Source organism: Choloepus didactylus, chromosome 11 (assembly GCF_015220235.1).
Source record: "Choloepus didactylus isolate mChoDid1 chromosome 11, mChoDid1.pri, whole genome shotgun sequence".
In the NCBI taxonomy this organism is placed as follows: Eukaryota; Metazoa; Chordata; class Mammalia; order Pilosa; family Megalonychidae; genus Choloepus; species Choloepus didactylus.
Window position 1 is genome coordinate 82,373,624 of NC_051317.1, and position 12,588 is coordinate 82,386,211.

General features: G+C 32.5%; 1 protein-coding gene across 4 annotated transcripts in view; it reads left to right on the forward strand.

The window, feature by feature from the left end:
- Window positions 1–12,588, forward strand: part of GPBP1 (GC-rich promoter binding protein 1) — a 122,744-nt gene that overhangs the window by 100,366 nt on the left and 9,790 nt on the right. For 3 of the 4 annotated variants that reach the window (XM_037798765.1, XM_037798763.1, XM_037798764.1), the window contains 6 exons: window positions 2,034–2,100; window positions 3,174–3,233; window positions 8,319–8,503; window positions 9,070–9,210; window positions 10,378–10,545; window positions 11,342–11,529. In XM_037798765.1, the coding sequence (XP_037654693.1) occupies window positions 2,034–2,100; window positions 3,174–3,233; window positions 8,319–8,503; window positions 9,070–9,210; window positions 10,378–10,545; window positions 11,342–11,529 (809 nt within the window). The remainder of the gene's footprint in view (window positions 1–2,033; window positions 2,101–3,173; window positions 3,234–8,318; window positions 8,504–9,069; window positions 9,211–10,377; window positions 10,546–11,341; window positions 11,530–12,588) is intronic. The other variant, XM_037798766.1, reaches the window with a different exon arrangement.

The window sequence follows — 12,588 nt, forward strand, 5'->3', positions numbered from 1 at the left end:
CCTACTTTCCTGGAGGAGTAACTAAAACATACAGCTCACCAGTCTGCCATCTTGCCCCGCCTCCTCATTCTCTTTTCTCTACTTCCTATTAATAGGGAGTCATTCTCAGTAATTTAAAGTCTTATCTACCTTAGGTAGAGAGAATTGCAGTTTGTTTTATGTTTTTATGTATTCATTGTTCAGTCTTCAGTCAGCATATTTGCATGGCTATGAGTCATTCACTGTTAAGCACTCAGAGTGAACAAGATAGACAAGGTTCCTCTCAGTGAGTTTGTATTCCTGTTACTAGCAGTCAGAACATAAAAAGAAAAGGTAATTAATATTTTGTAGAGGATTTAGACAGGAAATGATGATTTACTTTGGGAAGTCAGGAGAAGCTTCTCTAGAGAACTGACATTTAATCTGATACCTACTTGATAAGGATCTAGCTCTCTGTTAAGTCTGGGAAAAGGAGGGGAAGAGTTAGTGCAAACGTCCTAAGGCAGGAGCAAGCTTACATTTAAGGTATAAAAGAGTGAAAAAATAGTTTTAGACCAGGTTAGAGATGTAGGAAAGGGTTTAAATTGAATAGGACTTTTGCAGGTCAAGGAAAATAATTTTAATTCCAAATGCAGTGGGAAGTCTCTCTGTATGGAAGTCATGTGATCTTATTTTAGTTTTTAAAAGATTATTCCAGTTAAAGACTTGAATAGATTATGGTGGGGACAAGTAGACAGTTTGGAAGCAATGGTAGTTATTAAGGAAAAAATGATACATGGGCTGTGTAGCTGAATAAAGAGAAATGGTCTTTGGATATGATTTGGTAGTTTGGATGGAAGATAGGAGTAAGGAAAAGAGAATTTGATACATTGGTTGTAGGTCAGGGGAAGTGCTGAGGGGAAAGAGAAGAATAAGAGATAACTCTTAGGTCCTATAATTAAGTAACCTTGATATCTCTATGCCTTTCCATTTTCAGTGATAACATTTTGTTCCGTTTGCTAGTTACCAAAGAGTGGAGTTTTTATTACATGAACAAACCAGGGATGATAATAGTACTTTGTCATAGTGTTGTTAGAGTTAAGTGAACAGTGCAAGTCAATCATAAAACAGTGCCAGACATAAAAAGCACTCAATAAAAGCTAGGTTGCTGCTATTGTTAAGATTACTGTTCCCCACCCCCTCCCCCCAAGATGGTAGGCATCAAGCCATTACTATCCTAGAACTGAAGTATAGACCCAGAGTATATCTAATAGTATATTTTTAAAATGCACAATTAATCCCCATCAAAATCTTATTAACCCGATTTAATTTATATCTATCAAGGTATCATACAGATATACTTCTTGGGGGCTTTATAGTAATGCTGGTACAGTGTTAATAATTCACTTTTGTGGGTGATGATAATATCATATTAGGATTCATTTTATTTATTCAGCATTTATTAAGTTGCACAGTCTATGTATAAAGCAATAAGGAAAATAACCTGATAGAAGGCAGGAAACTTTTGGAGTGTACAGAGTAAATGTACTTACTAAATTACCTTTATAATACACATTTAGTGCTCAGCTTGGCTTTTTTTTTAATATACTGAGTATCAATTGTGGAAGTAAAATTTTGCACTTTGTTTTGAGAATGTGTATGTTAATTGAAGCAGCCAGTGATGAAAACTTAACAGAAGAAGAGTTGGGGAATGGTTTGATTTTATAGTAAGAAGAGAATTATTTCTCTGGCTGAAGAAAGGACCACATTCTCTTGCATTTGCCGTAGTTTATTCACACTTTTCCTGCAGATAATTATGGATGAGGAGTATATTTGAGAATCTTTCCCTTTGTTTTCTAGTAGGCAGTGAGCACTGAGTATAGATAGTAACTTTTAATGGTTAGCAGAGTAAGCTAAAAATACAGTTTATGAGGAATTAGTCTTAAAATTCAGTAATTATATCATTTTCTTCAGTTATAGTATGTATAATTTAGAAATTGCTTTTAAATGATTTATTCTTCAAATGTAGCTTTTTGAATTTTTGTTTTAATTTGTTTATTTCAACTTTCTTCTAGCCATCTTTAAATCCTGAATATGAGAGAGAACCAAATCAGAATAAATCTTTAGCTACAGGTGTATGGGGTAAGTAATTTTTCATCTATCTTTAGGGGTATAAAATGTTGATATTTGTAGGTTTGACTTTTTTGTTTTTCAAAATAAAAAGGCTAGAATAAAACTTTTCTTTTTAAAATATCTATTTGAGATATGCTGAGCTTCAAAAAAGGTAAATTTATCATTTATAAACAATATTTGGGGTAGAAGAATAGTTGCTTTGCACATGCTGGTTGGATATTCAACTATAAATGTGGTTTATTTGAAAGTGGTAGTAAGTTAATGTAGTGAATTGATGTCATTTTGAGAGCAGCCTGATAATCTAAAGAAACAAGAAACTTAGTTTAAATCACTTTTTAGTTTTTCAAAGTTGAAAACTTAGTTAACTGGAAATATAAATACTTCTGATAAGTATGACGTGAAATAAGTCCTTTAACATATGAAAGTGTGTATACATAGACTGTTAAAATAGTTAAAATAGTTTTGTATACATTTGCCTATGGGGAGATAGTTTGTGTTTGAGATTATTTGACTTTTTGTGATTCTCAAAGCATAATACAAACCTTTCTGGTAATAACTACCTTTTCTTTAAAACTGTTGAGAGTTATTTGATAACCTCTTAAAGAAACCACACTCGTGGTACAAATTAGACAGCTTTTTAAAGATTCAAGTGAAGTTTAAAATAATGGAAAATCTTTTAAAAATGAAGATTTGGCATCTGAAAAATAAAATTATTTGTCGCCAAATTCAAAGGTGCTACATCCGCTTTGGAACCTCTACACATACTCATTTGTATTTTCCTGTTGAAACTCAAACTATTTCTAAAAAAAAAAAAAAAAAAAAAAAAAAAGGATTGAGGCTATGACAGCATGCTAGTACTGACAATAAAGGCATTATTTTAAACTTTGCCACTTCCTGTGCTGTTCTTTATTGTATTTATGGGGTGATACTCTGGAGAATTATTTTGTTTTCTTTTGATCTCCCTCTTTATTTAAGGGCTTTTTGAGGGTGGGGGTTGGGGGATGGTCAGACACTTGTTAGAACCATGTGAATGGCATTGTTTTTTCTGTATTGCAAATTAGTATTTCTACCACTCTCCCCAGGCCTACACGCCCAGACACACACATACCCAACCAAAAAAATCTCCCAAGCTCCTCTCTTAGGTATGTTTCCTTATTATTCAGTTTTTCTGGGAACAGCTGATTGCATAATATAGAACCACCTGGAAGGTGTTAAATAGAATCTCTAAGAAATTAGAAATAATTTGGATTTTATTAGAATGCAAGTAAATAACAAAATCAAGAATATCAGTGAGCAGTTTTCCTATAAAACTACCTATAGATAGTATTGGTACTGATCTTTGGTTGGTTTAGTAATAGAAATGATTTAAAGACAAGACATCTATGAAAACAATTGGACAAAAATGTATTAATATGAAGATTTTGGTTCTACTGTTTCAGGGTTGGTTTAAGGATTTTAAGCACTAATTGAAAAGATGTTTAAAAGGAAGATAAACTTTTTACTGTGTCTTAGTTAAACTAAGAAGTGTTTGTGCCTTAGAAAAATAAAATGGTTCATTGTGGCTTGGTTAATTGTTAAATTCCCAGTACTTCCCATAATAATACAATGAAACTTTCATTGTATCACACTTCACTATTCCTCTCTCACCCTCCTTGGGTTTTCAAATATTATTTTCCCCATTGTAACATTTAAAGTAGCATGTTCCTGAGGAAGATATGAGAGAATTTTAGGAAAGACTTCAATAGAACTTTTCTAGTGCTACTTCCTTCCAGGTAAGTCAAAAATTTAATAATGAAAATGTAATATATATATAAAAAGAAAAAAACAGTTTGTCCCTGAAGTTATAATTTTGTACATCAAAAATTGGAAAAATCTAAACGTCGTATCCCACTTAAAAAAATACCTTGAAAGAAAGTAATTAAGCCATTTAAAATACAGGTACTTAAATTAAGTTCTACTTAGAATTTCGTTAGCTTTATTGGAAACCCCCTCATGCATCTTGTTTTATATCTGTGACTTGTATAGTGTTTTGGTTTTAAACAGGATTGTGGCTACTTGGTGCATAGGATTAATGCTTACTAAATAATCTAACTTGCTTCTTGTCCTTAATAATTTGAAACAGGAATTGGTACTTCATTGTGCCTGAAAGAATTTTAAAATAATTCAGTAGTGTGGATTGATTTATTGGGGAGAATTGAGGGGGGTGGGGGTAGATAACGTTGAGATAGTGTAATGATAGTGTTGAGACCCTAATTAGTGGCTGGTGACTTGCGTGTTTTCAAAAGTCCTTTAACTGTTCTGTCAGTGACCCAGTTTGTCAGCAATATGTTATAGGCATGTTATAGACATGTAATGCTTAAGATATCAAATAATGAAATTTTTCAGTCACTAATAATTTACTTAAGCTAGATTTGTTTCAATTCAGCATTTGTTTTTGTGTCTATTCCTTGACAACTTGATGAACTTTCCCGATTTTTGTTTATATTAGATTACTAATTAAAAGTATCAAGACTCATTTTTAAGATTTTTTTTTTAATTTAGTCTTCTAAATCAAAGGAAATGTTGAGGAGTTCTTAAAGATAGTTTGTTTTCTATAGAAAAGGAATTTCTAGGTGGTATATTAAAGAATGAAGTAGTTAATGTAGTGACTGAATCGGAAAATACATGTATGTAGAAGGCAGTACTATATGGAGAGTAGTGAAAGACTGGAAAGAAGAAAAGGAATTGATGTCAGCTTTTGAACTATATGTGTGGCCAATCAGCTATGTTATGAGGCAGTATTTTAATTCTGATCTGTGTTCTGAAGTGTTGGGCCACTTCCCCTCTACCATTGACTTTGTGTTTAAAGAATAAAAAAAATTCTTAGATTCATAGACACAGGAAGAATAACAATTCATGAATAACAAGATAAGAAAATAGTATTTAAAATCAGTTATTGTCAGTTTACAGTTGTTTGCATTGATAGAGGGAAATAATGATGAGAAAATCCAAAACTCCTGTTTGCCTTCAGTTGTGTTTTGAACTTAAATTTTAGTATGATAATACCTGATTTTAAGAGCATTGGTAATTTGAGCACATATAGAAAAGCAGTCAGTGAGGTGATTTCTTTTCCAGTTACTTTTTGTAGGTATTAATATTTTTCATCAGTATGTTTGATAAATATTTTTCTCATAAATTTTCTGTTTAAAAGAGTAAACAGTTGAGATCTTTTTCATATAGTTTACCAATTGACAAAGTAAGTGGAGAAAGTTTAGATTTTGGCACAGTAGACACTGGATAAGATACTTTTTGAATCTGTCAGTTTACATACATAACTTGAAGGTTTTTTTCCAGAAGTTGGAGAGATGATCTATGAACATATTAGCCAGTTTATTACTGATACAAAATGGAAAATAAATGACACAAATTAAGTTTTGACTGTTAGTGCTGCCTTCTACCTTTCTGTTACTTATAGGTAATTATTACATTAAGAATATTTTCTTTTTCATAAATAGGTTTCTCTAGTATATTCAGCATAGTTTTATAGGACATAGGTTGGTCTTTATTGGGTTATTTCTTTTACAGTTTTTCTAATCTTTTCCCTTGTGGCTCAACCGGAAGTTCTTGAAAAAGGACATCTTTAATTTGAATTGCCATTGGAAACAAAAATAGTATATGACCTTATTGTATTTTTTCTAGTGATTATCTTAAAAATATTGCACAGTAACTCTGAGACAGGAACTATTATTTTCCATTTTATAGTGATACTTATATGTAACTTGTACAAGGTTATGAAACTAGTAAGGTTGGAGCTGGTAGTCAAATTCTGATAAATCTGGTACTAAAACGTATATTCTTAAACTCTGTGCTAAAATATTTGAATATGAATGCTTAATAAATACGGTGACCCTATGTGTGCTTTTTTTTTCCTTCACAATCTGATTTATCTTCCTTCTAGTACCTTTATCACCTCTTATTCTGCTGTCTACTTTTCTATGAGTGATTTCTTAGGCTTCACCTTTCTTTTTTATAGGATAATTCCATTGTTGCTTGTACTGAAGGCCTTGGGGAAACAGAATATTTCTTATAGCTGGATACCTAGAAATCCCTTTTTAGAAAATGTGAACTTTGTAGTCAGTAACTATATTCAGGCTTAAAGATAATTTACCTGCTTGCTTACCTACCTGCTCACTTTCTTCTGACCTTTAATTTTGATCAAAGATTGAATATGTGCAAATATTTTTATTTGTTTACTTCTTGTACCTCCAGTCTTCCATTTCCTGCTCCCTGAAGTATATTCTTTAGAATTCACTTTAGTAAGGATCTTTTCTTGATCAGTTATGATTTTATTTATTGAAAAAGTTTCATTTCTGTTCTCTGCCATATCTGGCATTTCCGAATCCTGTTTGTGCATACTCTAGGCTGAAGCTTTTTCCTTTACTTCTTCCTCTGGAAATTTTCGTTGTGACCACTCTCTTGCTGATAACTCTTCTCTTCTTTGTTGTTGTATTTGGTTTCCTCTCCATTAAGGTAATTTAGGTCTAAGAATCTAGAAGGGAGAGGAGCTAAACTTGTGGACTGTGTACTTGGCCAGATTGTACTGGAATTCTTTATCAGTTATATTTAGATTTATTTAATTGTAGTGTGCTGGTATAGCTGCCCCCCACTCCAACACCTGGATTCCCTTGAGAAGAGACCTTGAAAACTCTTACTATCTTTTGCATTTCCCAACATCATTCATCTCTCAGATTCATGGATATTGTTCAGTTTTGATTTTGAGTCTGAGGCTAAGTTTTTCTTTTATATTTTATTATTATTCATAATTTCAACAATCTTTTAAAACCTCATGTTGTTGTCATCTGTTTACTAAAAATAATTGCGAAATTATATTAATACTGTTTCTAGTGTTTTTCATTGATCTCTGAGATCTTTATTCTTATTTTTCATTTTGTTGACTTCATTATGTAATTTCTTCAGAAAAGGTATATATTGATGATACACATTCTGTGTCTTGTGTTCCTGAAGAGGTATTTCTTAGCCCCATATCTTGGGCCATTTTAGGCAGCAAAGAAGTTGGAATGTTTGCCTAACATGTATTTAATTTCTAGAAAGACTTTTCTTAGTTTGCTCTACATCCTTTTTGTTTCATTGCAATAAAGCACCATACCAGCTCTATCACCTGGAGAGTTTACAGCCTTAGACAAACTCAGAGTCCCTCCAGGTTCCCTTTGGAATCCCTGTTTAGTTCTAGTTTTTGAGATGATCCAGTAGGAAGTCTGGTTTAGATTTTTTGGATTGGGCATCATCACAAACATCTACTGAGCTCACCATCTCACAGGATCATATTTTATTTAATATGCAGAGCTAATTTAAATTTAGATTTTCTAGGATTTCTCTTTCTGAGGTAATTATTTTATTTTAAACTCCCTCCAGCTATCAAACTGATACTTTCATAATTTTTGTAAGGGAAGGAAGACATAATTCACAGCAGAGTTGTGAGCACAATTCATGCATACCTATTTGATTACACATGCACACTGATTAAACTCTAGGCGTAGTTTTTCAGTGAAAATTGTGGTAGTCTTGAAAAGCTTGTGGTTCATAACTGTTGTTCTAGTGCTGTCTTCAGAAGCCAGGATTGAATTGGTTGCCTGGTACCTCGCACTCTGCCCCGAGTGTAGTTAGATGGTCAGTAAATATTTGAATGAATTGGTATTGTGAAAATAAAATTCTTTTTCATTAGTTCTAACTTAATTAGACATTTGGAAGTAAAGGGACTATTGTTCCTTGCTTATTGGTGGTAACTTTAGGGTAAAAAGAATGAAAATGATTTAGGAAAATTGAATTGTCTTTTCAGAGTGGGGAATTGGAAGTATGTTTTGTATTCTGAGTGTCTGAGTGTTAAGAGATGTTATGGAACATACAAATTTTTTAAGTTAATGAAAAATAAGTTAGAACGTAGTTTGTCTTGGTTTTGTCATAGTACATTCTGGGCCACTGTGTCTAGCTGAATTCGTCTATATTCACATTGCTCAGTTCTTGTTATATATTCTGCTGGATTATACTTTAACTTTATTTCTTAAGCAGGAATATAGTTAGTACATACTTAGCTTAATTATTTTACCCAGGAAGCAACTGCCTTTTTCCTTTTAAATGTAATCAAGGTTTGGAATATACTATTCTTTTGGTGGTTCAAGTGCTAAAATATGAAATTGTGTGTAACTCTTGCTTGCGCTTCATTTATGCAGAATATCCTCCGAATCCTAAATCTAGAGCTCCAAGAATGCTGGTCATTAAGAAAGGTAATACAAAAGACTTACAGCTGTCTGGATTCCCAGTAGTAGGAAATCTTCAGTCACAGCCAGTTAAGAATGGGACTGGTCCAAGTGTTTATAAAGGCTTAGTCCCTAAACCTGCTGCTCCACCTACAAAAGTAAGTTCTAAATTTTTTTTTTTTTTTTATGTTTTGATGTACTACCAATTCACTTTGGAAAAGAATGTTAAAATTTTTGCACCAAAATGTGGGGATTTTGATGAAGTACTGACGTCTAAGTGGAAAGAGTATGTTGTTAATTTTAAATGTTATGTGTTTTTTCTTGTAGTAGTAAATGAAATTTATACAATTTTTGTTTTGCTAAATGCGTTTATGAGATAGGTGCTTAATGATGGCACATATTGCTGTTTACTGGAATTCAGTTGTAGGTTTTTGAAACTCCCACCTTTGTTTTCTTAATATCAGAGGAAAGAAATCGAACTTTTAAGTTCTAAAGCATTCAGAAAATAACGATTTAGTCAGATATTTTAGTCTAAATACCAAGCTTTGATTTATTTGTAGGACAAGAGGGGAAGGAAAAGAGAGCCAGGTAGGAGTTATTAAAAAGTATTACAGAAATAATTGTTTTTATCAGCCAGGTGTGGTCATCTTTATTGTATAGTGTTCACTTTCTTCCGCTCTTTCTTCAATCTGTTTTTAATTAATGTTCATGTATTTTTCTTTAGCCTGCACAATGGAAAAGCCAAACTAAAGAAAATAAAGTTGGGACTTCTTTCCCTCATGAGTCTACATATGGTGTTGGCAACTTCAATGCTTTCAAATCAACTGCCAAGAATTTTAGTTCATCAGCAAATTCAGTAAAAGAGGTATGGCATTAAATATGATTTCTGAGGAATGTAACATTTTAATCATAATTCAATTAACAGTGAATAAAAAGCATACATTCATTACATGAATACATTAAAATGAGATATTGTAGTTCTTTCAGAAAACGTGGCTCAAATACTTCCCTCTATTTGCTAGCCGTTTTTGCACTTTGGGAAAGTAGGAGTAATTCTTAAATTTTTTAATGAGCATTTCCAAACATCCTAAAAAGCAGAGAAGTTCATGGAGTGAAGCCCTCATATACCCATGAATCAGAAAGAATAATTTTTAAGGAAATAATTGTGAAAGTTTTATTTTACATTTGTGAAAGTTATGTTATACCATTGAACCTTAAGTACTATTGAGAATTTGTGTTTTATAATCCAGAGGGAGTGTTAGAAGTTTTATTATTGTTAGCATTGAGGGTGGGAAGAGAGGAAGAAGAAGAAAAGGAATAGGTGCGTATTATTACTGTACTGACTGTGAACACCTGGTAACTCAAGTATTTCTTTCTTATCTGACCAAATTTTTGAAACTCCCTAACCAGTCATGGGTCAGGGGATACTTGTACTATATTGTTACAAAATTGTTTTATTGTTATACTTCGGATACCATATTGAAACTACATCTAAGGCTAATAAACACTGTGACAGAGGTCTAACATTCTGTTTTCTATTATATTCCACTGTCAAAACAAAACACCAAAGAATGAGAAACTAAAATGAAAGAACTCCAGTAAGTTTTCCCCTTCTCTGCCACTGACACAACTCTCCTTCCACTCTGAAATTTTCCTGGGTAATCTTACTTGATAAACCGTGTGTGTAAATTATAAAATATATCTTATCCAAACTGTTCTTTGAATCCTAGAACTCTTTGGAACATAACTTGAAAAGTGCTCTTCTCTGTATTATGGAAATATTTAAACAAACTCCTAATTTAGCATCATAATTGTTAGTATTATCAGACCTTCATTGCCTTTGGAGTGTTTCTGTGAGTGTGGGAAATCAGGCGGTCAAGAAAAATTCTTTCATTTACTTAATAGTTTGAAAGAAAAAATCAGTTTTGTGTTGTGAATAAAGGTAAAATAGGAAGTTGTGGTAGTTGTAAACTTTATATTGACATTAGTTCCCTGGCTACATATTTATCAATATTTCTGAATTTTGTCTTAGTGTAACCGCTCAAATTCCTCTTCACCTGTTGACAAACTTAATCAGCAGCCTCGTCTAACCAAACTTACACGAATGCGCACCGATAAGAAGAGTGAATTTTTGAAAGCATTGAAAAGGGACAGAGTAGAAGAGGAACAAGAAGATGAAAGTCATGCTGGCTCAGAGAAGGTAATTAAACTTTCAGTAACTCTTGGTTTGACATTAACATGTCATTGAAGTATTTTGGTAAATATCATTAGGACCTTTGAATAAACTCTAATAAAAATTTCGTCTCCCTGAAAAGAAGGCTGTCTAACATTTGCATAAATAATGACTTCCTTTCTAAAGTAGCTTTTCTTTAGTAGTGATGCAAAAATAATTTTTTAAAAATTCCTGTTCTTATCTCTTTATCATTTGTTTCCTCCATCATGCCTGGTAAATCTGATAGTTATAATCATTAAATTTAGGAGATTCATAAGAATGTTAAACTAAACAAGCAGGTTACTACAGGTTTTTTTTGCAGATGCATAAACCAGAAAGACTAATTTTTAAGGAAATAATCATTATGAAAATTACAGTTTCATTTTGTATTTGTGAGTTATGCTATAGTATTGAACTTTACTAATGAGAATTTATATTATTTAATCCATCCAAAGTGGACGATGGACATTTTATTATTGTTAATGCTGAGGTGGGGAGAGAGGAGGAAGAAGAGGGAGGGCCTGTATATTGTTATTGTACTGACTGTGAACACCTGATAGCTCATGTATTTTGGTTTTACCTTTGTTGCATAGATGTGAGTACATAGGCTCAGAAAACAAGAGTTATGGGTATCCTTGCCAGCTTAGTTTTACATTCTTATGAAAATACCTCCGTTATTAGATTTTTATACTACCAGTGAAAATCTAGTGGGACTCTGTTATAAAAGTTTTTAATATTTTGTTTATAACTGAATTTTTTTTTTTTTTTACATCCTAAAAATCAGGATGACGACTCATTTAATTTGCATAACAGTAATAGTACTCGTCAAGAGAGGGATATAAACCGAAACTTTGATGAAAGTGAAATTCCACAAGAGAATGGCAATGCTTCTGTGATTTCCCAGCAGATCATTCGGTCTTCAACCTTTCCACAAACTGATGTTCTTTCAAGTTCACTTGAGGCAGAACACAGGTTAGTATTTATTTTTACTTTTTTTCTCTGTCACTTTCTATATTCAATGTTTTAATATTATTAAAGAGAATTTAATGGTTTCTAAAATAGCTTTAAGATATAATTTGTATACCCTAAATTTCACCCATTTAAGTGTACAATTCAGTGATTTCTAGAATATTCATATGTGTGCAACTATCACCATGATCTAATTTTAGAACATTGCCATTACCTCAAAAAGAAATCCCAGGCTCTTTTTAGTCACTCCTCATTTCTATGTTCTGTTCTAGGCAACCACTAATCTACCTTTTCTGTCTGTAGATTTGCCTTTTCTGGGCATTTCATATAAACTGAACCATATGAAATGTGGTCTTTTGTGTCTGGCTTCTTTCAGTTAGCGTAGTGCTTTTGATGTTCATTCATGTTATGGCATGTATTAATACTTTGTTCCCTTTTAGTGCCAAATAGTATTCTTCTGTATAGCTATAAATTTTCTCATCAGTTGATGGATATTGGCTTGTTTTCACTTTTTAACTCTTGTGGATAATGCTGCTATGAACATTTGTGAACAGGATTTTGTATAGATGTATTTTTTCATTTCTCTTGGGTAGACAGCCTAGGAGTGGAATTGTCGAGACATGTGGTAACTCCATATTTAAAATTGTGAGAAACTGTAAGTTTTCCAAAGTGATCACACCACTTTACATTCTGATCAGCAGTGTACAAAGGTTCCCGTTTCCCTGTCTCTTCCTTATAGCCATTCAAGTGGGTATGAAGTGGGTATCTTGAATTTTAATATGTATTTTCTACCAGTGTGTCTCATGTTTTTTGTGTGCTCATTGGCCATTTGTGTGTCTTCCTTGGAGAAATGTGTATTCAGATACTTTGCCGCAGTTTTGAATTATTTATCTTCTTACTAAGTTGGATAAGAGTTTTACATGTATTCTGGGTACAAGTCCCTTATGTAGTTATTTGCAGATATTTTCTCCCATTCTGTGGATTCTTTTTCACTCTCTAAATTGTGCTTTTTGAAGTGTGAAACTTTTAATCTTGATGAAGTCCACTATACCACTTTTTTCC